Source organism: Ictidomys tridecemlineatus, chromosome 10, assembly GCF_052094955.1.
Source record: "Ictidomys tridecemlineatus isolate mIctTri1 chromosome 10, mIctTri1.hap1, whole genome shotgun sequence".
Taxonomy (NCBI): domain Eukaryota; kingdom Metazoa; phylum Chordata; class Mammalia; order Rodentia; family Sciuridae; genus Ictidomys; species Ictidomys tridecemlineatus.
The window spans coordinates 114,607,582-114,632,515 of NC_135486.1; the positions used below are offsets into that span (position 1 = coordinate 114,607,582).

The 24,934-nt window shown below is 35.9% G+C and overlaps 1 protein-coding gene and 1 pseudogene across 3 annotated transcripts in view; one reads left to right on the plus strand and one right to left on the minus strand.

The window, feature by feature from the left end:
* Nucleotides 1-6,743: 6,743 nt before the first annotated feature.
* On the plus strand, nt 6,744-8,267 carry LOC144367647 (olfactory receptor 2AE1-like; annotated as a pseudogene).
* A 343-nt stretch (nt 8,268-8,610) lies between these two features.
* Nucleotides 8,611-24,934, minus strand: part of LOC101972836 (cytochrome P450 3A4) — a 38,535-nt gene continuing 22,211 nt past the window's right edge. For 2 of the 3 annotated variants that reach the window (XM_078024738.1, XM_078024736.1), the window contains 7 exons: nt 18,098-18,184; nt 17,826-17,953; nt 16,624-16,690; nt 13,703-13,863; nt 13,252-13,478; nt 11,128-11,290; nt 8,611-8,808 (listed from right to left, as the gene is read on the minus strand). In XM_078024738.1, the coding sequence (XP_077880864.1) occupies nt 8,719-8,808; nt 11,128-11,290; nt 13,252-13,478; nt 13,703-13,863; nt 16,624-16,690; nt 17,826-17,953; nt 18,098-18,184 (923 nt within the window). In that variant the 3' untranslated portion in view covers nt 8,611-8,718. The remainder of the gene's footprint in view (nt 8,809-11,127; nt 11,291-13,251; nt 13,479-13,702; nt 13,864-16,623; nt 16,691-17,825; nt 17,954-18,097; nt 18,185-24,934) is intronic. The other variant, XM_078024737.1, reaches the window with a different exon arrangement.

A 24,934-nucleotide genomic window follows, 5' to 3' on the forward strand; every position in this document is an offset into this window, starting at 1 on the left:
CTTCATCATTTGGAGACTAAACAATATGCTACTGAATGAACAATGAGTTACAGATTGGAGGAGACCAACATAAGACTTTTAACACTGATAAAATTTTAGTAAAGTCAGTTTCTAAAGTAAACATACAAAAGTCAATCACTTTCCTATACTTTAATAAAGAAAACTGTAACTGTTGTAAACGAAATTAGGAAAACTATTCCATTCACAATAACCTGGAAAAAGTGGTACTAAATATTATAATGGGTTTCAGGAAACTTTGCAATGAAAACTATATAATGCTTAACACAGAGATTGAAGAAGACCTTAGAAGATGGAAAGATGTCCCATGTACTTGGATAGGCAGAATTAATATTATTAAGATGACCATATCACCAAAAGTATTATAGAGATTCAATCCAATTTCCATCAAAACACCAATGACATTCTTCACAGAGCTAGAAGAAGCAACTCTAAAATTTCTTTGGAAAAATAAGAGACCCAGAATAGCCAAAGGAATCCTGAGCAAACAGTGATTCTGGAATTCAAAACCAAACCTCAAAATATGCTACAGAGGTATAGTAACAAAAGAGCATGGCACAAAACGAGACAGAAGAACAATGGAATGGAATAGAAGATGGAAAGGTAAACCCACATAATTACTATTATCTAATACTAGACAAACATACCAAAAACATTCACTGGAGAAAAGATAGTCTTTTGAATATATGGTGCTGGGAATACTGGAAATCCATATGTAGAAAAATGAAACTTGACCTCTATCTCTCATAAAGCCAAAGATTGAATATTTTCTCTGATTTGTAAAAGCTAGTCCAAAATAAAAAAAAAGAAGAGAGGAAAAAGATTAAAGGAATGGGGGAGTCTGTCAAAAGAGAAGTGAGATGGGTGGACTAGATAAAGGGGAATGAGAAGGGGGAGATGGTACATGATAAGGGAAGAGTAGCAGAGTGAATCTGAACTAACTTTCACATATATGAATATATGTAAAATTCATATATGATTATACCACATACATGTATATTCCACAGGGAATCTCACCATAATGTATATCCACAAGTTTCTATTTAAAAACCCTGAAAGTAGTAGCAGAAAGATCAGTAGAGTAGAAGAAAGAAAAGGGAGAGAGAAAAAAGAAGGGAAAGGGAAATACTAAGGACTGAATTGGGACAAATTACATTCCATGATTTGTAATTATGTCAAAATGAATCCAAATGTTAGACATAACTAAAAAGAAAAAAAAGATCCAACACTTTCTGTCTTATGTCACTTCCATTGGGTATTGATTAATACAAATTTTTAACCCAAGTTGACATAGTTGTGTCTGTAACTCCCAAGGAGGAAAAGACCCCTCATGCTTGTTAATCACTATGTAATCAGTACAGTTCTTGGAATGCAGCAGGCGATCATAAAATATTTCTCAAACAATAAATAAATCATATAAATGCCAAGACTGCCTTAATTAAAACAATATTCTGTCATAAAGGGAGGTACCAGATAAGAGTAATAGCCTGTAGGTTTTGAAGCAAGTGATAGTACGTTTCCTCTACTTAAACAACAAGCCATGATATAGAGTCCAGATAAGCTCAGTGAAGCAAGGCATTTTAATATCTGAGTTGAGAAAAGAGAAACAAGAATAGCTCAAATATGCTTATGATGAGAGGAGGGCAGCGAGTGAATAAAACATGAAAGTAAATGAAATGTAGAGAAATGCACTTTTCTTCCTTTCTCTACTGACATGCTATTTTGTGTGGTTCATAGAATGGAAGCACCAACAAGACTGAGCATGGTAATTACCTGCTGCCATTTCTATAATATGACACATGGGAAAAAGCAGTAAAATGGCCACTGGGCAAGAAGAGATTCAGACTGTCTTCTCAAAAGAGTAACATAGAAAGGGGCTACTGAGACCTGGATTCTGTAATGAACAAAATAAATCAGGAACTGTAGGAACAGTTACTCTGTATTATTAACCAGCCCCCAGAGAGAGTATTCCCATGTTATCTTCAGAACCAGATTCCTCAAATTACCCAGTTCCCCCACCCCTGCAAACAAACTTCAAGTACAGCACCATGGGATTTTCACCTCAGTGAACATGGCACAGACAAATTGGTAACTTGTGTAATGGTGCCCAGAAAACATCCGGTGTGTCTTCTAAGTGGGAATCCCTGATGCCATCAGGTCTTCAGATTTCTATTTACCTCTGCTGACATCATAGGTCCTGAGGACCAGGGAGATATTTCATCCCTCATGGAGCATGCTCCTCTTCCTCATGACTGGCTCAGGTCAAGACAGTCTGGCCTCTTCTGACCCCTTTGATTACTGTTGAGGAAACATCTCTGTGGTATAGAATGAGCTTAGTAACTGCATAACACATACATATTTATATGTTACTACTAAGAAATGAGGTAAACAATGACAAGTGTGCTATAGTGATCCAAAACCACAGAGACTGCAAAGAGGTTTTTTGTTGGACTCTGGGAGCATTGAGGATTAACCAGCTATTATGTTTAGTACCTTACTAAGGTAACATGAACGGCCATTCCTATTTCCCAGTCTCTCAATATGGTAATGGAAGGAAGTTCAAATAAAAGTTCAGAGTCAAGAGGATACATATGCAACACACCAAGTTCCAACTAGTAGGGGCTAAATGCACTCAGTTTTACTTAATCTATCTGACAGGGCTCAAAATAATGAACACAGATTATGAGAGGATCCTAGAACACCATGTCCTATTGTTTGTGTGATGCTTCATCCTAGAGTAATTAGTGCAAACCATGATGAGTGAGCTGGACAAATATTCTATCTAATATTCTGCTAGAAGATGCAGCTTCCAGCGTTAGAGGAGGAGTCTTAGGAGTACTTCAGAAAGTGCTTGTGTGGAAGACAAATAGCCAATGTATGGCTGGGAGGACTGTTCTCTCTCCATTTCACTTCTGTGCACAAATCTCTGCAGAGAAAATTGCAAGTAAGATAGTGTTGGGGCTTGAGGTGTTCAGAAACCTTTATCAGAAACTAGGGCATTGTGAGATTATCCTTTAATCAATGCTGACATTTCATCAGCACATAAGGATGCTTCCTGAGAAGATAGAGAAAAACATAACTTTAGGAGTACAAGTAAAAATGGATTGCCTAAGAAAGAAAGAGAGAATAGAGCCAGATTATAGAAAATTTATACCAACGAGGTTCATAGAGATATTCAGAAACTAATGAAGAAAGAGAAAGAAATGGGTGTCTATAATTAGGTAGAAAAGAAGTATGCAGATCATGTTGACTGGGTTGGATTAATCAGGGGCATCAAGGTTGAAATTGTTCTCTTAGTCCACAGAAGCTGAGCAGGAAGTAGCAGTGTGACATGACTGTCATTATAATCCTAGAGTGACTCTAGGACAGAAGAAAAATAAATGTGAGCTCGTTTTTACTGGCAGAGTTGAAATTTGATCAGAATAAATTAAGTCATCTGTTTTTTGCTTTTATGTTTGAAGTTTATTTTTTATACTCACATAATTATTTTTAATTACCGATATTCATTCTTATAATTGTCATGATCACTTTCCTTCAATGGTGGTGGTTCTTTCTTGTTAATGTACATCAGTGATTAAGAATATGTGAAAGTATAGGGAGATATTTAGGAGGTAAGACACAAGAAGTGATAGAAGCCTTTACTTAATTTATGACTTTTTTGAGTCTAATTTCCCCATGGAGATCAACTTCTCATTCTGATCAGTGTTTGTGAGAGAACTGGAGAGAGGGCAGATATGCAAGTGTGGCTGAATCAATGTGAAAAACCTAGTTTTCTCAGCATTTTTTTTGTCATTTGTTAACTCACAAATCTACCCAGGACATAGGTATGGTTGCTTTGTTTTGTGTCAACACAGCACTCATGCATTTTTTTAAAAGTTTGCTCATTATTCAAATAAAGACAACATAAAATATCCTTCTACCTAATCTTATATTACTATTCTATGTATAACCTAAAATATCATCATCTTTTCCCAAGTAGATTATATAAAATATGCAACCCTTTCCTCATTAAGGGAGAAAAATACTTGTTTGCATTTTGTGTGAAATATATTCTGTTTCTATAGATTCATACTACTTCATTTATATCCAGTTATTTAAATACTGAGATGAGATTTTAGATATTATTCACACCTCATGTTTGATGAGAGGATGACAATGAAATAAACACTTAATTTGTGTAATATAAATATACAAATTCTTATCAGCATTAAGAAGAAATGCAAACGAATGGCAGTTTGTGTTCCTGAGAGTTGTCCCCATGGTCATTACTGATCTTTATAATTATCCTATTTCACTCCACAGTCCATACTGCCTTGGTTCACAGTTCGTCATTGTTTCTGGTCAGGTGAGTTACCCAAACCTTCATCTCTGAAGGATCTTAGCCCTTTTCAGTTTAGTTTCCTATTACTGTCCATCACAGGACCTAGGAGTTCAAAGAGGCTCCAAGAAAATGTGCTATGTCACACTTGCTCTTCTTCTCTGTAGTGGTGTAGTTGCATCTCAGTTTTCCTTCCTAGTCAGATCCATGCCACTGAGTGACCTTCTTCTTCACCTGTTGATTCAGCTATATTGAGTATCCTAACGTGGCAGTAGGGCAATCTCAACTCTCAGAAAATTGAGTCACTTTGTATCTGGGTAGAAGAATATCTCTGTTTATTGCTAAGAGTTTTCTAAAGCAGCAGAACCGAAAAGTGCAGGAACAAATAATGTTGGTGGGTCATAGACATCCATCTTATAGGAAGAGAACACACTCTCATTTCTATCCATTGAAACTTTGGGGTCTGATCCTATAAATCCTTACTGTAAGGGAAGAAGTACCATAAATTAGATGCAGACATGGAACATGTATGACACCCTGGAGGACATTTCCCCAGCAATGAGAAGTGTTGCCACCTAGGTGTTGCTTGAGGCAGAGTCTTACAAGGGTATTTCACCATTCTATCAGGTTCTGCATTTCAGGAAGATAGAGTACCTATGTTAAGTATAACAAATCCCATGAACCCATGCCACATCGCACACTTATTTGCTGTGAATTGAGCTCCTTGTACAGAAGCAATGCTGCATGGAATACGCTTATGGTAAATAAAGTATTCTGTGAGTCTAGAGATGGTAGTTCTGGCAGCAGCACTTCAGGAGAGGAAGCAAAATCCATACCAAGAGTGAATGTCCAGTCCAGAAAAAAAAAGGAGTGTCCCTTTCATTTGAATGTGGTCCATGTCATCAATGTGTTATGGAGTGGTGGCTGATCACCCCAGGGAATGGTGTGATGTGGGGAACTCAGGTTAGTCTTTGCTGTTAGCCATGGATATTCTGCAATGGCTTCAGACAGATTGGCCTTGATGAGTGTACATCCATCATGCTGAATTCACGAATAACCTTTTTTCCCTGATGCCATGTCCAGTTTGTTCATGGATCTATTGAGCAGATGCCAGGACTAAGTGAGGAAACAGGGGCTGATATCCAAACTACTGGTTAACCATTTTTTGGATAAGAAGATCTATCCCGTGGGTGGTAGTAAATAGTATTTCTTTGTTGTTTCCATAAGGATTTTTACATATATATCATCCAGAATATTTTGAAGTTCCAGGATAATAAAGAGAACACATGTATCAGAGCAATGAATATCTCCCCTAGGTAAAATAAAGAACTTTGGATTTTCTCCTGGAGAAAGATTAACGTGTTTTCCTTCATGCTGGATATATTGTATTTAGTTACACAGGTATCATTTTTGTATTAGAGGTTACCCTGACTGATGGAGGTGTGTATGTGTGCCAAAAGGGCAGAAGATGGACTGCAGTGACTTTCTGATGTGTGAGGTTGGCTAGGATGAACTACATCTCACCAAATTCCCTCTAATCCATCGTTTCTGTTTAAAGTGGATCTCAAGAGGAGCTTCCTGGGAGATTAGAGGGCAGAAGGGAAGCAGCCATCCTGTAGTACTAATACGTTGTTGCTGGTCTGCTGACTCACACCTCACTGGTATGGAGCAGTGACTGGGCCTGCAGTTGTTCTACCTTCCCCAGGATTCTCCTTTAGGCTCTTGGAATTCTGGACTACGGGTGTGCATTCAGCTTCTTAGAAATTAGAAATCTGACTTAACTTACTCTTGGGCCTACATAAACATACCATATGGATCTCATCTGGATGTATAACCACAAGTAACTAATAAAAAATAATAACAAATAGCAGATTAGTAGAATACAGGGAAGGGATCAGAAGAAGGGAGGACGAGAGGGAAAGGGAAAGTATGGGAACTGAATTGAGGCCTATTTTATGTTTTTTAATAATGTTAAAAGAAACACTAATACTTTGTAGAATTCAGAAGAGCCAATACAAAAAAAAAAAAAAAGCCCAGTGCCTAATTCCATAGGAAAGCAGACTGACACTTTTTGATTTCTCTTGTGGGCTCACAGCTCATGCTTTGGGATTTTGTCTGTCTCTTGTCTTCCCTGCTTTGTACTATCTTCCCTTTCTACTGCTTGTCCTGTAGACTTTAAGTTTCCACATCGGACTTAAACATGACAGCAGTATACCAACTGTTTAACCAGCTTCCACAAAGAAATTAGGCCAAAGTTTTTAATGCAGCCCTTAAAAATTACATGTGTAAATAGAAACGTCTTAGTGGTTTAGCTGCTCTTGTTAGAACCTGCCTGGTAAAATAGGAAAAATAATCCAACAACCATAAAAACACAGACACACACTAACACAAATCACACATGTTATTACACACACATATGCCTATATTTAGTAAGAAGTATAATAAATTCTGTCCCTTAATAGAGTCTTGGAATTTCAAATGACCATGATTGTGAAGACAAATTTTAGGTTTGTCTTGTTTTGAAAAAAATTGAATTTCATAATTTCAGTTCTGGATACTTACAAATAGAGAAAAATCTCTTCACAAATGTTTTCTTGGATCAAGAGAGCTTATCACCCTGTACACAGGATCCCATATTTCTGGCATCACACTTTGTCTCCACTCCCTGTATCCCCAAGGACTTTGAAGGGAACATGTGGCTGAGGAATCAGACGTCTCTGGCATATTTCATTCTTGAAGGGCTCTTCGATGATTCCCTGACCCATCTTTTCCTTTTCTGCCTGACCATGGTGGTCTACCTTGTTGCACTGAGTGGCAACAACCTCATCATCCTCCTCATCTGTGTGGATCCTGGGTTTCACACTCCCATGTACTTCCTCCTCAGCCAGCTGTCCCTCATGGACCTGATGCACATCTGCACAATCATCCCCAAGATGGCTATGAACTACCTGTCTGGAAGCAAGTCCATCTCCTTCCTGGGATGTGCCACCCAGAACTTCCTCTATTTGTCTCTGAGTGGCACTGAGTGTCTTCTGCTAGCTCTCATGTCCTATTACAGGTAGGTTACCATCTGTCATCCTCTGCATTACACTGTGCTCATGAGCAGGAAGGTGGTACTGATGATGGCCATCACCTCATGGTTGGGGGCATCTCTGAACTCCCTAATTCACACAGTCGTCTTGATACATTTTCCCTTTTGTGGATCTTGGAAAATATACCACTTCTACTGTGAGTATCCAGCTGTTGTGAAGTTGGTATGTGGTGATGTCACCGTCTATGAGACCACAGTGTATATCTGTAGCATCATGCTTCTCCTCCTCCTCATCATCCTGGTTTCTACATCCTATGGCTTCATCCTGCACAGTGTCATTGAGATGCATTCAGCTGGGAGTAAGAGAAATGCTTTTGCCACTTGTAGCTCCCACTTCATTGTGGTCTCTCTCTGGTTTGGGGCCTGCATCTTCTCATACATGAGGCCCAGGTGCCAGCACACTCCACTGCAAGACAAAGTTGGTTCTGTGTTCTATAGCACCATTACTCCCACTCTGAATCCTCTGATTTATACTCTCCAGAATAAGGATGTAGCTAAGGCTCTGAGGAGAGTGTTGAGGAAAGGTATTATCACCCAATGACTACACCTGTAGTTGGCCCAAGTATAGAGTGTTATTATGGGTAAACCTCTAAGAATTTTCAAGAATGCAGATCCATGTCGTACTTTGACTATCCCCAGAATAAAGTGGTTTATGTATACCTTCACTATTTTAACTGAGTTGCAGGAATTCAAGTAGCATTGTGTATGTGTCTATAATCCTTCATAGTATTATGGAAACCCTTTATAAATCCCATTTAAGGTAGACATATGAAGTTCAGTGATACTCTAAAAATATTAAGATAAATACATAAAGACCTTTTCTATCATCATGGCAGCAAAGACTATTTAGGGAGTACAAAATTAGAATGTGTTGATTAATATTAGAAACCTGTGAAGTAAAGCATGTTTTGAAAGAAAGAGTTGATGATAAAAAAATTGTACTCAGATTTTTTGAGTTACTGAATCAGTGTTTAAGAATTTATAAGGGCAATATGAAGAGGTGAGGGTGCAGAGGTGGGTGGATAGAATCCCCCAAAAACTAGAGAGACTGAGTCTTTACATATGGCACGCAGATGGTCACCTCCTTTCCATCACACAACACATAATACTGTGCACAGACACTGAACAAGCCCAGCAAAGGTCCAGCAACCCTAGTAACTCAAGAGCAGCCTCCACCCATAAATCCATCTTCAATACCAATTTTTATTCACAGAGAACATCAATATGTTTTTTGTTCTGAGATACATCTTCTTTGAAGAACAGAGCAGAGAAATTTAGGGAGATTTAGACTCTACTTTCCAGGCTCATCTCTTAACACAACCTTTAGAACAATGGGTTTTTCTGGTTGAAGAAATGGTGTCTTGCTTAATTTCAGAGGAATCTGCAAAAATTACACAAGTATATTTAGATGTGGTAAATGAAACCCGAACAACAGAAAGAATCAGAAAAGGTACATTTCAGACAATAAAGCTATACAAACATATAAAAACTACTTTCAGCCTCATGTGTCTGGGATTCCTTACATTTATTCTTTAAGCTTTGACAGTATTATAGAATGAAAGCATACATGCCTCTGTCCATTCAAAGAAGTATTTTATGAGCATCTATTCTCTACCATCGCTGAGATAAAATAATGTTGGCTTGTGTTCTTTTTTAAATTTTAGGATAACAGGTGATGATGAGCCTGAGTTGTAGAACATTTGCCTAGCATTGTGATGCCCTTGGTTCCCCAGCAACACAAATAAAAAAATATCAGCAAAATAGATGAATTTGAATAATTTAAACTAGATTTTTAATATTATTTCAAACACTTTTTTGTAAAGCTAAGTAAAGCAAACTTCATGAATGATTGTTCAGGTTACTTTATGGATGGTTTACATAGGTAACCTTGATCAGGTTTTATAATTTGAATTCTATGAGCAGTCCTTCCATTCTAAGAGTCCAGGCATGCCTCTTGATAGAACCCATGAAGTTTAAAGTTAGAAAAGACCTTGAGGGAACAAGATGCTTTCTCCTCCTAAAGTTTCTCTTTCTCTTTGTATTGCAAAAGGAGAACATTTGAGTCCTACAAAGTTTTGAGTATCCCTTTAGTCTCATTCTCATGGAGGAATTCTTTTGGTGTTGGGGGTACCTCCAATAGAGTAATCTTCTACACTCGAGAGAGAAGGGAAGACAATTGTCATGGAGATTGAGAAGTTCCAATCTGTGAAATACTAGGAGCTTGAGAAAGTACCTGCCCCATCTCAGATGTACTAGAGACTTACTTTCTCTGAGATTTAAGTTCCTTCCTGCTTAGAGGGTAGCTACCTGACTGCCCTGACTTCTCAAATAAAATGATCACCACTTCTGTCTCCTCCTTTCCCATATGGAACATGAACAAATGGGAAAAAATTGCATAATAAATGATCAGTCCCTAGAAATAAGCCATATAGAACCTTTCTTTTTGTGACTCAATGAACAGTGTATTCTTCACAGGAGAGATTCCACATAGTTCCATAAATGTAACACATTACAGTTTTTAAATTGAAAATAGTTTACAAATATTTTCTGCATAGAGAGAAACACAAATATTAGATTAAGTTGACATTAGATTAGGAGAGATGGAGGAAGAGAGAGACAGAGACAGAGAGAGAGGGAGAGAAAGAGAGAGAGAGGTGTAATTTGTTAAATTTTAAAAATTAATAGAATCAAAAAATTGACAGCCAAGTACTATAAATCAGTGATAAGTCTCTTTTTAAATATTTCTTGAATCCATCCATGAACAAGTTTCCCTCTAAGTCACCATTGAGAGTTCATGAAGGGCAAAAATGAGATGATATAGTTAAGTGGTAATGATGTAGTTAATATACAGAAAAAAATGGGCCTCCAAACGGGATGCTTTTGGGACAAAATTTTAACTTAGATGATCATAAAAGTTTTGAGTAACCAATATCAAAAAAGAGGAATGAATGGGTCTATAATTGATGGGAGGACTCCTTAGAGGAGTTTGGGGATTGAAATAGAAGTTGAAAAATGAGAATAGAATGAGGAAAATGGAAAAATAAGATTCAAAGAGTTAGTATTAAAATGTAAAAGTAGTTTTTCTGCAAGAGAACTCCAGGAAGGTTGAATCAATTAGGAAAACACTGAACTGCATAAATCCTTCCTATCTTTAATAAATAATTGATGTCAATGTTTCTCAACTTTGTCTGAGAATGAGACCAACAGGGAGCTTTTAAAGTAAAACTCTATGCAAGTGATTTTAAAATTTTGGACATGACCCAAATATCTTGTATTTCTAAAATTATATGTTAATTTCAATGTTCATACAATAGTTGAGAAAAACTGCCACAAAATTTCAATAAGTTCTGTTGAGAAAAACAGCACTAGACATCATCAAAACATGATTTTCACAGTTCAGAATTGAATATGTAAAGCAGCCTCATCCTCATTTGAATTAAAATCGAGTTTATACGTTGATAAAGTTCAAAAATACTGCACATAAGCATGTCAACCTAATCTCAATGGACTCTACTTCATCTTTAAACTCTGGGTTTTTTAAATAAAGCCACAGATATAGAGCTCCAAAACTGAAGATGCCTAACATTGCACAAGTGTCTCAAAAGAGATTATTTGAACGAGCATATACTTTTCTTTATATAGGTTTCTCACCTAAAAGAAACTACCCACAAGACCTTTCTTTTTCATAAAGTGTCCTGACCTGTGTTTCCTTACAAGGATGGAAGGAGAAGTTCTGCAGTAATCTGATGAGAGCAAGTTTCATGTTCATGAGAGCAAACCTCATGCCAATGCAGGTTCTGGGTCCATTTCCAAAGGGCATGTATACATAAGGATTGATGCTGTCCTTGTTCTTCTTACTGAACCTGATTCCACATAGTAGATGAAAACAAGTTATTGAGACATAAATGTATAAAAGCTACATAATTGGGGTTGTCTCTTAAACACTCATAAGCAGCAAAACACAGGATTCTTTTGTGGAATGGTCATTGAAATCCTGCTGTGACTTTGCTTATAAGAATTGAAACCTAAGGAACTTTTTCATTCTCCTTACACTAGAGGAGCTCTCTGTATTCTTAAGATGTGATGAAGGCTATTTAACAGAAAATATGTCTTTAAGTACTGAAATTATATTCATGATTGTGACCCATACACAATCTGAAAAAATCAGAAAATGAGCTTATAAATGAATAAAGTGTGTTCTTGCCTCAACTCCCACTCCTGTGTTTTATATTTTTATTGATGAAGGAGGAGAAAATGCTCCCACTATAATTACCTCTCTTCTCTATACTCCTTTTTTTCTGGATCTTCTTGTCTCCCTTCCTTCCTCTTCCCAATTTCTCTCTTCCTCTACCTCCTCCTCATTCTTCTTTATTCTCCTACTCCTTCTGTCTTTGCCTGTATCCCCATAGAATATCATCATTGTCTTCTGAGTCTGTCTCATCAAGTTACAAATAATTCCTTGAATGTTGAACCCAGGTTTTACTCAAATTGAGTCCTAGTTATTGGATTGCGTTAAGGAGAAAGTGTTGATTTGGAGAAAGTGATAATGACATTGTGATTGTTTTTAAATGTATTCTTATATATTTGAGAACATTTTGACAAACTTATAGGTGATTGTGATTCAAAGTAACATGAAAGCTATTGGAAGGTGTGGTGGTGTGTGGAGGGTCTGATGAGGTTGGTGGATAGTTATTTGGGCAGATGAGGAGCAGATGAGGAAGCATTAAAAGCATTTTCCGAACTACTGTCTATAGATTATGCTTGTGTGTATGTTAAGTGTCCTCCATACAATACATCTTTGTAATTTTCCTCATCCTGGACTAGTCCCTGATGCACCTTAAGCACTTAGTATCTTATCACACCTCAGTGAATCAAAGAGATGTGTAATCTCTAATTTTGTATCTGTGAAGTTCAAAAGTTGGAAGTGCTGAAATTGGAGGAAACTGGCACGGAGGAACTCATAACCAACAAGACTAGGTCACTCTAATCAAAAAGTATAAATTTAGTGGCCAAGAGAAGTCTTTATCCCATGCCAACTGACCCACCAGACACTACCCTGAAAACTTTCTCTACAACAACAGGAAAACAATAACTCTTTTCAGAGTGCAAACTGTGAGGTTGGATCCAAATTTTCAGAAGACCAAGGTCAAGTTATATTTAAGGATGAATATCTGAGGTGTCTTTGGGGCACGTTACTTGGCTTTGAAAGAGTCATTGACTGTGGAGAGTATGAGAAGCTGGTCCAGAACACTTCGGAGACAAGACTCAGAGGATATGAGCTATCTCCATCCGCAGTAAGGCTGCTTAAACCATTTGGGGGCCGGGGGGGGGGTGTTCTCAGGTCTTAACTTGTATTTAACGAATGTGGTGGAGGAACCAGAAACCAATGTTTACTCCAGTGGAAGATAGAAGTGCTTCCTAAAGCTGGTAGAAAATTCAACGAGATAAAGTGACCAGGACAAAAACCCTAAAACGATTAAAAAATGTAAGCACCTATTATAAGAGAGTGGTCAAGTGGCAGAAAGGTTTATAGATTACTATTAAATAAAATAAAAAACAGTTCAACATCAAATAAAATGTGATAGCATTTCTGCCCTTAAAAGCTACACATTGATATAAAAATGTCCATACTGACATTTATCACATTAATAATAGATAGGGCTTATCTTGATGTTCCAAGGCCTGAAATGGCTATAGTCATTTATTTTTTCTAAAGTTTGTTTTCTAAAACAATTACCACTTTGTAAAAGACTTCTTAAAATTTTCTTAAAACAAGAAAATTTTAAAATAAGAGGCTGAATTTCCTTTCTCAAGAGCCCTATACCTTTCAGGGTAGAACTTTTCAGCTTCTGGCCAGTACATGGAGTTTTGATGAAGACTATATATTGGTATAGCCACGATTGTTCCTTTGGGAATGAACACCCCATTGAGTTCAACATCTTTTTTACAGACTCTCACAATTCTCTCAACAACTGGATATAATCTGAGAGTTTCATTCACCACCATGTCCAGATACTTCATCTCAAATAGTACATCATATGTAACAGGTGCCTGGCAAGAAAAAAATTTTTGTAAATTAAGTTTGGAAATTACTTAAAATTCTGTTGACACAGTACACTGATGTTTTCAGAGCTCCTCAAAAAACTCATATTGGTAAAATTCCATAGCATTTACAAAGCATTTAATAACCATAATGATTTTAGAACTGCCCAATGGCACACTGAGAAGTCCAGAGATTTTACCTCTCCTCTTCCCTCCAGGTGTCATTCACTCACCTTATTGGGCAAAGTCTCATCAACCTCCTGCTGAAGCTTCTTCTGGACATCAGGGTGGGTGGCCAGTAAATACATAATAAATGAAAGAGTGGTGCTAGTGGTGTGATAGCCAGCCAAAATAAAGATAATAGACTGTGCTGCAATCTCCAGATCAGATAGACCTAAAATGAGAGGAAAGACAATTTAGTCTAAGCAGGTCCATATGCACTTTACTATTTACATGAACATAAATCAGAATGATGATCCAAAATCCCATGAGGAAAAACTGGAAGAGCAATTCATAATGTTCCTCATTCTGCCACCCCTCCCCCACCATGAACACAACTCGGTAGTTTCAAGGGACAGTATGGATGTCAAACAGGCACAGTATTTTTCAAATATGCCTTGCATATCATGAAAGTGATTTAGCTATAAATAGTGGGTAGCACTCTTCCCCTGGAAAAAAATAAACTTACTCTATCGAGAATGTAGAGAGAAGAACCTTGAAATAATTTGCAATACTGGCATCTTTGCAGGGAAAATAAAGGCCATGATTGACAGAACTATACTGAGCCACAGAGAAATTTTTCTACACAAATTGTGGTCCATGGACCAGCAGCATCAACAGCTTAAGGGAGCTTATTAGAAACACAGAAGCTCAAGCATTGCTCTAAAGCTACCAAATTAAAATCTGAACTTTCATGAGATGTGGTCACTTCTGTTCACAAACTAGCCTAAGAATCATCAGGTAATAGAAGAGCTAGGGCACCAGCCTTCAAAACGGATTATCTCTGGGTGTGCAGAAACTATACAGAGAAAAAAAAAACAGAAGAGTAGTGATTAACCGGAGTCTAATGAGTGGTATTAAAATCACACAAGTAAGAATGTTTTCATACAAGAAATTAGGCAGAAACCATAAAACGATGGGGTTCAGTCAATGGAATTAACATTGCTTATCAATCTTGGGCTGAATGTCATCTTCCCTAGTACATGTCCCCTCTATTTGCTCAACTTCATAATCATCAAACAGCATTTGTAATGGAAGGTGTTGTTTCTCTTCACTTTTCTCCTGAAAAGTCACATTCAAGTATTCATCTCATTGATTGGAGAAATGATTAGGATTTTTTGTTACTCAAATATCTGAAAGAAACATGGTATACATTCCAACCATGTATTTCATAAAAAAAATTAATGCAAAATGAGTGTGAGAAATATTTACATGGAATTCTAGCTTACAGAAGCTTTCCATGATGCTATTGTGGGAAAACCCAAACCGTGTTTTCCCCACTACTGACATAAACCCAATGATACTGAAATAAAATTGGATTATAAACTTAAGTTACAACTCTTCAGTACAATCTGGTAGCCACTAACCATATGTGTCTATCTAAATTTAAATTTTAATAAATTAAATCTAAATAACAATAGAAAGTACACTTCTTTGGTAACATTACCTACATGCCAAAAGCTCCACAACCACGTGTCCGGTGCTTACTGTATGAACAATATGTATATTTAGTACTTCCTTCAACACAGAAAGTTGTAGTGGAATCAGGGAGAGGATTACTGTTTCAACCATGTATATGAACTCACATAGAAATATTTCTATTGCTCAGTCTGCACTAATATATTTTATTTTCATATCTCTGTTCAGACAAAGGATCTAGAAGAAACTACAGTAGTAATGGTCACATTACACTTCCATATTTTGGTTTCTAATACCATCTCTCACTTAAAGGAGCCAGGGCTTCTAGAATAAATGGGTGATTCCAGCCATGATCAGAGGAAATAGACAAGGAACCTAGAGTTTCTTGCACCAGAAAGCCAGCATGTTCTCTCAAAACAATATGAGAAAACATAAGTGATACTGTGTATGTTCCCAGAATGTGGATATATATATCATTATATAGGTATCAAAACTGATAGAATGTACAAACTGAAGAACCCTTATGTTAACCTATAAACTTAGGGGTAAGGTGACTTATCTGTCATTTATTATGGCGAATATATCATTTTGGTGAGGGATGTTTGTAATGGGGGCAACATATTAATTTAGAGAAAAAATGAATATGGGCAATCTCTATGCCTTCTTCTCAGTTTTGTTATGAAACTATAATTGCTATAAAATATAGTTAATTTTAACAATCAAAATATAAGATGATAAAGAAGAGAGGGATGAGGAACAGAAGGAGGAGGGAGAAGTTGTTAAAACACTTAACCCCAAGAGAATTTGACTATCAATATAAAAAATTTTAGCAAAAGAATAAATTCATAGTATATAACATCATAGTGACATAAATAAGAATGGAACTCTCTTACAATCTAATACCAACTCATAAATGCACAGTAGATGATAGAATGATAAAGACAAAAGTTTGTAAACATCATAATACAAATGCTTTGTATCAAAAATCATCCATGTATGATAAAACTAGTTGGTAAAATTATGCTGAGGAATAGGATGTTTACACAGTATCAGAGGTTTCCCCCACAACATTCTTATGAATTACATGGGAAAAGTTAATTTTAATATCAGATGATGCTAGTGAACACATTTTCACCCAGTACTGCAAGTGACCCTCACCACTACTGGGACAGTGAACCTCCTGATTAGATGTACAAATGCAAATATCCAGGCAGAGGTTCTGATTCAGTGAATCTGAATGCGGCTGCGAATCAGTGATTGTTCTGATGTTGATGGTAAAAAGAAAACAGACTAACTTCAAGACTTAAATGCTTTCTCCTAGTTTCCATTCAATTTTTGAGCCTTCTTACAGCTGTATGATTCTAGACAGTACATGTGGGCACCATTTGCAATATCCAAATGTGTATCTTCCTGCAATTTGATGAAAATCTATTTTCTCTAGAAAACGTGTATATTTTCAGGATAACTTGCTTATTTGAATTTCACTGTCAATTGACCATGAAACATTCTTGCTTACCTTGGTAGGGCTCCTTGTCTTGGGAATTCTGGGAATCAATCATTAACTGGAGAAAATCAATGCGGTGCTGGAAGCAGAAATGGAAATGGAAATGACAAAATCAGTCATAAAGTCAGAAGTAAATCTGGAATGTAGCATTTCACTTCCCTTCTTAGAATATGGCTCCTTTAAGTCCAGAAGTCTGGTAGGTTTGCACAACCCAACAGTGAACAAAACATGCATGTATAAACCATGGAAAACAGGATATTTTCCTGAGAGAAATGCAGCTATGGTGTCCAATATCTGTTGGTCTTTGCTCTCCCTAATGCTGGGTTTGCCTCCTTCTCTGGTCACACCTTCTTGCCCAGGAAGTGGTCCTGTAATTCAATTCTTTTAGTTTGCCTTAATTCTTATTCAATGGTCACACTGAATACACTTGGTAGTTTCAAAGATGATTACTAGCTTTTGTTTGTGTATCATCAAATTTTCCACCCATTAGGTACATGATTCAATCTTCCGTGACACTTGGGGATGGCTGTCTTGCCTCCCTGACCTGGAGACATTTTTGTGCCGAACTCCAGGCAAAGCAGAATGCAAAGCTAGGTTAGCATATTACCTTGATAGTCACTGAAGAGCATAGCCTGTTTGTGGACAGGAAAAGACTCAGATTTAACATACACATACTTCACCAGGTGCTCAATAGGACCTTACTTTGAAGAATGTGTCAACTAAGATGTAAAAGGCTTGGAATTGTAATGATTGTTCACCAATATAAGATTTGGGAAATACTTTTTAACAGTAAAATCATTTTGAAATAGAATTTTTATTTTGACAGTTTACTGAATGGGAGGGAAATGATAAGGTTTTTATTTGAATGATATTTATTTCAAGACATAACATCACATCCATTATTGTATCAAAAACTGTCAATCTTACTCATTATCAGTTTGCCTTTTTTAAATTTGATCTTCATTCTAACCAAAATGTAAAAATTCTCCAGTGCAAATCTTAAAGTTTTCCATCAATTTTAAAAGATGTACAGAGGGGCTGGGGAATGAAGCTCAGTGATAACAGTATTTGCCTACAATATATGAGGCCTTCGGGTCAATCTCCAGCACCACTTACAAAATTACATGTATATTTATATGTGCACAAGTCAGACGTAAACAGCAAATAAATGATCAGAAAGCGAACATCGTCATGTCACCACCACCAGGTTTTACCTTTTTTTTATCTTCTAGGCGTTTTTGTTTTATCCTCATTACAGCATTTTTTAAAAAATCCAGAGCACTTTTTGAAAACCTGCAGACATTTAATGCTTGAAACACTGGTCTAAGGAATGGAAATAGCACTATAAAGAAAGTGAAAGAAAAAAATAAAGAGAAACCTTGATGAAAAGACAACATCCCAGGAGCATTGATCATTTTCTAAAAAATACAGAAGAGAAAAATCATCAGTTTTCTCAACCAGAAGCCATTTCCCCTGTGGCCAGTACCTGGTGTCTGATTCATGTCTGAGCATTGCACTTCATACAAGGGGTTGCAGCCACCATAGCAGGCAATCAGTGGCCCCATCAATGCCACTGAACAGAGCAAAGGAAGAGGATTAAATTCCCTGGCCCTTTACACTTTTGTGTATTGAAATAATGTCTCTGGGTAAACCAGTCCATAGTCTGTGCTATAATTAACTATGCATTCTAGTAAAACTAGGCAGCATAGGTACAATTTGGCCTATGTTTCTCAGCTGACAAGAAATGAAACCAGAAATCAATAACAGATGGAAAATCAGGAAACTCAGACAAAATTGCAAATTAACCATAAATCTTCTAGATACAGTTGTCAAGCATCAAAGATGGTATCCAAAGGCAACTAGAAGTTGTTTTTAGGTGAATTAAGGTGAAGACATGTTATATCACACTTAGGAGAAGTAGCAAAAACAGCGCTCATAAACATATAGCGACAGATGTATAGGTTTTATAAAAGAGAGTTTTCAAGTCAATAGTCTAAGTTAAATCATAAAATGGTGAAAAGAGGAAATTAAACAAAAGGAAAGCATAAGGAAGAAAATCATAAAAACCCAAGTTGATACAAATGAAATAGACTAGAAATAAAATTGACAAAAATAAAAGGTGTCTATAAGTCACCTTACCCCTTTGAAAATGTCATAAAAATCTCCAAACCATTAGCCAAATTGACCAAGAAATACAAAGGGATAACAGTTTCATATGATGATATTTCCTCTCAATATGTACTAGAAAGGGGCATCTGGATCAGTAGGTATATCTACTTTTATTTATTTTGGGGACCTTCACACTCTTTTCCAGAATGGTGTACATTTCCACCTACTATATGTAAGAGTACTTTTTCTCCACATATAGCCAGCATTTGTTATTTTTTCATTCATTCTTTCTATTTTTGATAATGGTCATTCTAACCAGGGTGAGATAATATCTTATTGTAGTTTTGATTGGCATTTCCCTGACACCAAGTGATATTGAATAGTTTTTTCATATATTTTTTAAATCATTTGTATTTTTTTGAGAAATAACTATTTGGAGCATTTTCCTATTTTTAAACTGGATTCTTGAGGGTTTTGGTCATTAAGGTTTTTAAAATTTGTTATATTATGGAAATATATATCATTTATAAATGTAATACTCTATAGATATATAAAACATACTTTATATAAATCTATTTTTATCTAAATGATTGGAACATCTGTACATCCAGATTTATTTGTATATTATTCTGAATACTTGAGATGTGCATTAAATCTAGGTATCCATCAATGCATGGATAAAGAAAGTGATATATATATATATATATATATTATAATAAAAATTTATGTATTTATAATATATATTATAATGTGAAATATATATACACACACACATACATATATGCCCAATGAAATATTCATTCATAAAGAAGAAGGAAATCCTGTGTTTTATAGCAAAAAGTAGATGGAATTAGAGGACATTCAGCTTATGAAATAAACTAGACATATCAATACAAGTACCACATATTCTTTCTCATATGTGGAAGGTAAAATATTTGACCTGAATGTATAATAGTGATTATTGAAGGTTGGGAAGGGTTATGGCAGAAGGTGAATAAAGAAAGGCTCTATTTCATTTGTGTATGCTGTGTACATGTGTTGAGACATCATATGGAACCCCATTTTTTGCATAACTCATACTTGTTAATTAAAAAATCAAATAAATATTGAAAATGAAATTAATGCAATGAATAGCAAGAGAAATGAAAGGAGAAATTATTACTAACATTGGAGATGGATTTTAAGAGAATTTTAACAATTTGATTGTTCTTATATCTTTGTGCAGAAAATCCTTAAAGACACAAACTATAAAAATTGATTGAGAATTAAATATACAACCTGAATAAGCTTGTAAAATGTAACATGATTGCATTAGAAATAGAAAATTATTCACAAATACAAACCCAGATCTGGATTGTTTTAGTAGTAGATTCTATGAAATAAAGTACTAATAACAATTACTCACAAACACTTCCAAAATTAAAAGAGCATTTCTAAATATATTCTAAAAGGCCAGTATTACCCTAATACTAACACAAAGCAAAGACAACAAGGAAAATGTTGTGTAATACACCAAATCCATGAAATAAAATTCAACACAGAGGATTGTTTCAACTGATGCAGAAAAAAACATTTGATAAAAATCAAAACCAACCCTGCTCCTGGAAAAATAATCCTCAAAACCATTCTTTTGTGATAAAACTCTCAACAAATTAGAACAAGGATGAAATTTTGTAAACATGATAAAGGATATCTATGAAAACATGAAGCTTAATAATTTAATAGTTTCACCCCAAATCAAGAACATGACATATATCCCTCTCTCATCACTTCTCTTGAAGTACTGTAAGTAATAACAAGTTCACCAGCATTTCAATATGTAAGATCAGTATACAAAATTAAACTGCATTTCTATATACTGTAATAAGCAACCCAAAAGAAAAACTAAGAAGTGAAAAAATAATTCTATATTTAATGTCATTAAAAAGAATAAAATACTTAGGAATCAATTTAACAAAAGTGCAAGACAAGCACAATTATAACTACAAAATACTGTTGAAATAAAAGAAAGAGGATCTACATGACTAGAAAAACATCTCAGGTTTGTGGATCAGAAAACTTAATATTATCCAAATGGCAATAGTATTGAAATTGTTTTGAAGATCCTAATGCATTTGTAACAGAATCTTTGCTAGCTTTTTTGAGGAATAGACAAGTGGATTTAAAATTCACATAGAATTCAAAGGAACACAGAATAGCTAAAATGATGTTGGAAAATGAGACTAAAGTTGTAGGACTCACATTTCTTGATTTTAAAACCTACTCCAAAGCAAAAATAAAATGTGATCCTGGAAGATGGGTAAACATATAGATAAATGGACTAGGATTTAGAGTCCATAAATTAACCCACATGTCTATGGCCCATGGAATTTTGAGAAAGGTGCCATGGCTATTAAATGGGGAAGACACTCTTCAAAAATGGTGCTGGGAGAACTGGATAGCCACATTCAAAAGAATAACATGTTGACCTCACCTGGTCCTGTATGTGAAACTTAAATTAATAAGGTTGGGCAACCTAAATATAAGAGCTAAACTACAATTTTTAGTAGTAAACCTTAAAAAGTGTGTACATTCATATGGTTCCTATCAATGCTTAGATTTGATACTTAAAGCACAAACAATAAAAGAAAATTACATAAATCGTATATCATTTAAATGTTAAGTTTTTAAGATCTGTTGAGTTTTTAACATTTATATAAATGGCATCAAATTCATTGCATCTATGTCAATTGCTTTTCTTTTGTGAACACTACAGCGTTGAGATTAATACATTTTAATATTTTGAAATCCAGCTCATTCATTGTAATGGTTAGGATATGTAGTACCTCCCATGATAGGAATAAACTGCAAAAAACTAAAAACTTTGTGCTTCAATGGACACTATCAAGAAAGTAAAAAGATATCTATAGAATGGAAAAAACATGTTACAAATCATAATCTGGTAAGGTAGGCAGAACTGCAACCACCAACAGAACAGTCCCAGCAGCCCGTGGAGGGGCAGAGCCACCAAAGGTGCCTGCAAGGTAGGTGGGCCTGTGACCCACCTGCAAAACAGGCCCAGCGGCCTGCAGAGGGACAGAGCAATGCCCGCACCTGCCCAGTAGGCAGACCTGCTACTGACTGGCAGAACAGGCCCAGTGGCCTGCCAGTGTGGGAGACACATTGCCCCAATTGGAGGAGGGGCACAGCAGCCCATGCCTGCGAGGGAGACTTTGCAACTATACAAGAGCAATATAAATATATAGGGGGAAAATTCAATAACACAGCAGTTTCACGAAGCAGAAAGAAATGCAATCAGTATGAAAAGACAAGGGAAGAAAGGACAACAAGCAATGCAAGTCAACTCAACGTTAAAAGAGGTAATATCTGCAGCAGATGAAATGTCACATAAACAATTCAGGATATACATGCTTCAGATGATCTGGAGTCTCAAGGAAGAAATTAGACAGCAAAATTAGAAAATGAAAGATCACTTCGACAATGAATTACATAAACAAATCCAAGAAACACAAGATCAACTATACAGGGAGATAGAGGTTATAAAAAACAAACAAATAAAAATCCTATAAAGGCAGGAAGCAATAAACCAACTTAAAAACTCAATTGAGAATACTACTAGGAGAGTAGAACACTTAGAAGATAGAACATCAGACAATGAAGACAAAGTATTTCAACTTAAAAAGAACATAGACAGCTCAGCAAGGCTATTAAGAAACAATGAGAAGAATATCCAAGAAATATGGGATAACATAAAGAGACCAAACTTAAGAGTCATTGGGATACAGGAAGGTATAGAAGTCCAAACCAAAGGAATGAGCAATTTGTTCAACAAAATAATATGAGAAAACTTCCCAGACATAAAAAATGAGACAGAATCCCATATCCTAGAAGCCTACAGGACGCCAAATGTGCAAAATCATAAGAGATCCACACCTAGACACATTATAATGAAGATGCCCAACATACAAAATAAGGAGAGAATTTTAAAAGCTACAAGAGAAAGGAAGAAGATTACATTTAGGGGTAAACCAATCAGGATAACAGCTGATCTTTCAACACAGACTCTTAAAGCTAGAAGATCCTGGAATAACATATTTCAAACACTGAAAGAAAATGGTTCCAAACAAGAATTGTGTATTCAGCGAAATTAAGCTTCAGGATGGAAGATGAAATTAAAACATTCCATGATATACAAAAGTTAAAAGAATTTGAAGATAGAAAACCATCTCTCCAAAACATCCTTGGCAAAACATTACAGGAAGAGCAAATGGAAAATAACAATGAAAACCAACAGTAGGAGGTAGTATAGTAAAGGAAGGAAAAATAATCAAAGAGGAAAACAAACCATGTTTAGTAACATAAATAAACAAATATGGCTTGAAGAACAACCCATGTCTCAATAATAACCCTAAATGTCAATGGCTTAAATTCACCAATTTCTGTATATCAGCTACAAATCCTCTGAAATGGAAATGAGGACAACCACTCCATCAACAATATCCTCAAAAAAAAATACTTGGGAATCAACATAACAAAAGAGGTGAAAGACTTATACAATGAAAACTACAGAACCCTAAAATGAGAAATAGAAGAAGATCTTAGAAGATGGAAAAATATAACCTGTTCATGGATAGGCAGAACTAACATCATCAAAATGGCGATATTACCAAAAGTTCTTTGTAGGTTTAATGCAATGCCAATCAAAATCCCAAAAGCGTTTTTGCAGAAATAAATAAAGCAATTATGAAATTCATATGGAAAAACAAAACACCAAGAATAGCAAAAAGAACTCTAAGCAGGAAGTGTGAATCAGGCGGTATAGCGATACCAGACCTCAAACAATACTACAGAGCAATAGTAACAAAAACAGCATGGTACTGGTACCAAAACAGGCAGGTGGACCAATGGTATGGAATAGAGGACACAGAAACCAATCCACAAAACTACAACTATCTTATATTTGATAAAGGGGCTAAAAGCATGAAATGGAGGAAGTATAGCATCTTCAACAAATGGTGCTGGGAAAACTGGAAATCCATATGCAACAAAATGAAACTAAATCCCTTTCTCTAGCCATGCACAAAAGTTAACTCAAAATGGATCAAGGAGCTTGATATCAAATCAGAGACATGGCATCTGATACAAGAAAATGTTGGCTACGATTTACATACTGTGGAGTCGGGCTCCAAATTCCTCAAGAGGACACCCATAGCACAAGAGTTAATAACTGGAATCAACAAATGGGACTTATTCAAAGTAAAAAGTTTTATCTCAGCAAAAGAAACAATAATAGAGGTAAATAGGGAGCCTACATCCTGGGAACCAATCTTTACTCCTCACACTTCAGATAGAGCCCTAATATCCAGAGTATACAAAGAACCCAAAAAATTAAACAATAAGAAAATGAATAACCCAATCAACAAATGGGCTGAACAGACACTTCTCACAGGAGGACATACAATCAATCAATAAGTACATGAAAAAATGCTCACCATCTCTAGCAGTCAGAGAAATGCAAATCAAAACCACCCTAAGATACCATCTTACTCCAGTAAGATTGGCAGCCATTATGAAGTCAAACAACAAGTGCTCATGAGGATGTGGGGAAAAGGATACACTTGTACATTGCTGGTGGGACTGCAAATTGGTGCATCCAATTTGGAAAGCAGTATGGAGATTTCTTGGAAAGCCAGGAATGGAACCACCATTTGACCCAGCTATACCCCTTCTCGTTCTATTCCCTAAAGACCTAAAAAGAGCATGCTACAGGAACACTGCTACATTGATGTTCATAGCAGCACAATTCACAATAGCAAGACTGTGGAACCAACCTAGATGCCCTTCAATGGATAAAAAAAAAAATGTGGCATTTATACACAATGGAGTATTACTCTGCATTAAAAAATGACAAAATCATAGAATTTGAAATGAAATGGATGGCATTAGAATAGATTATGGTAAGTGAAGCTAGCCAATCCCTAAAAAACAAATGCCAAATATTTTCTTTGGTATAAGGAGAGTAACTAAGAACAGAGTTGGGAGGAAGAGCATGAGAAGAAGATTAACATTAAACAGGGGTGAGAGGTAGGAGGGAAAAGGTAAGAGAAGGGAAATTGCATGGAAATGGAAGGAGACCCTTATGGTTATACAAAATTACATACAAGAAGAAGTGAGGGGAAAGGGGAAAAAAGGGGGGAGAAATAAATTACAGTAG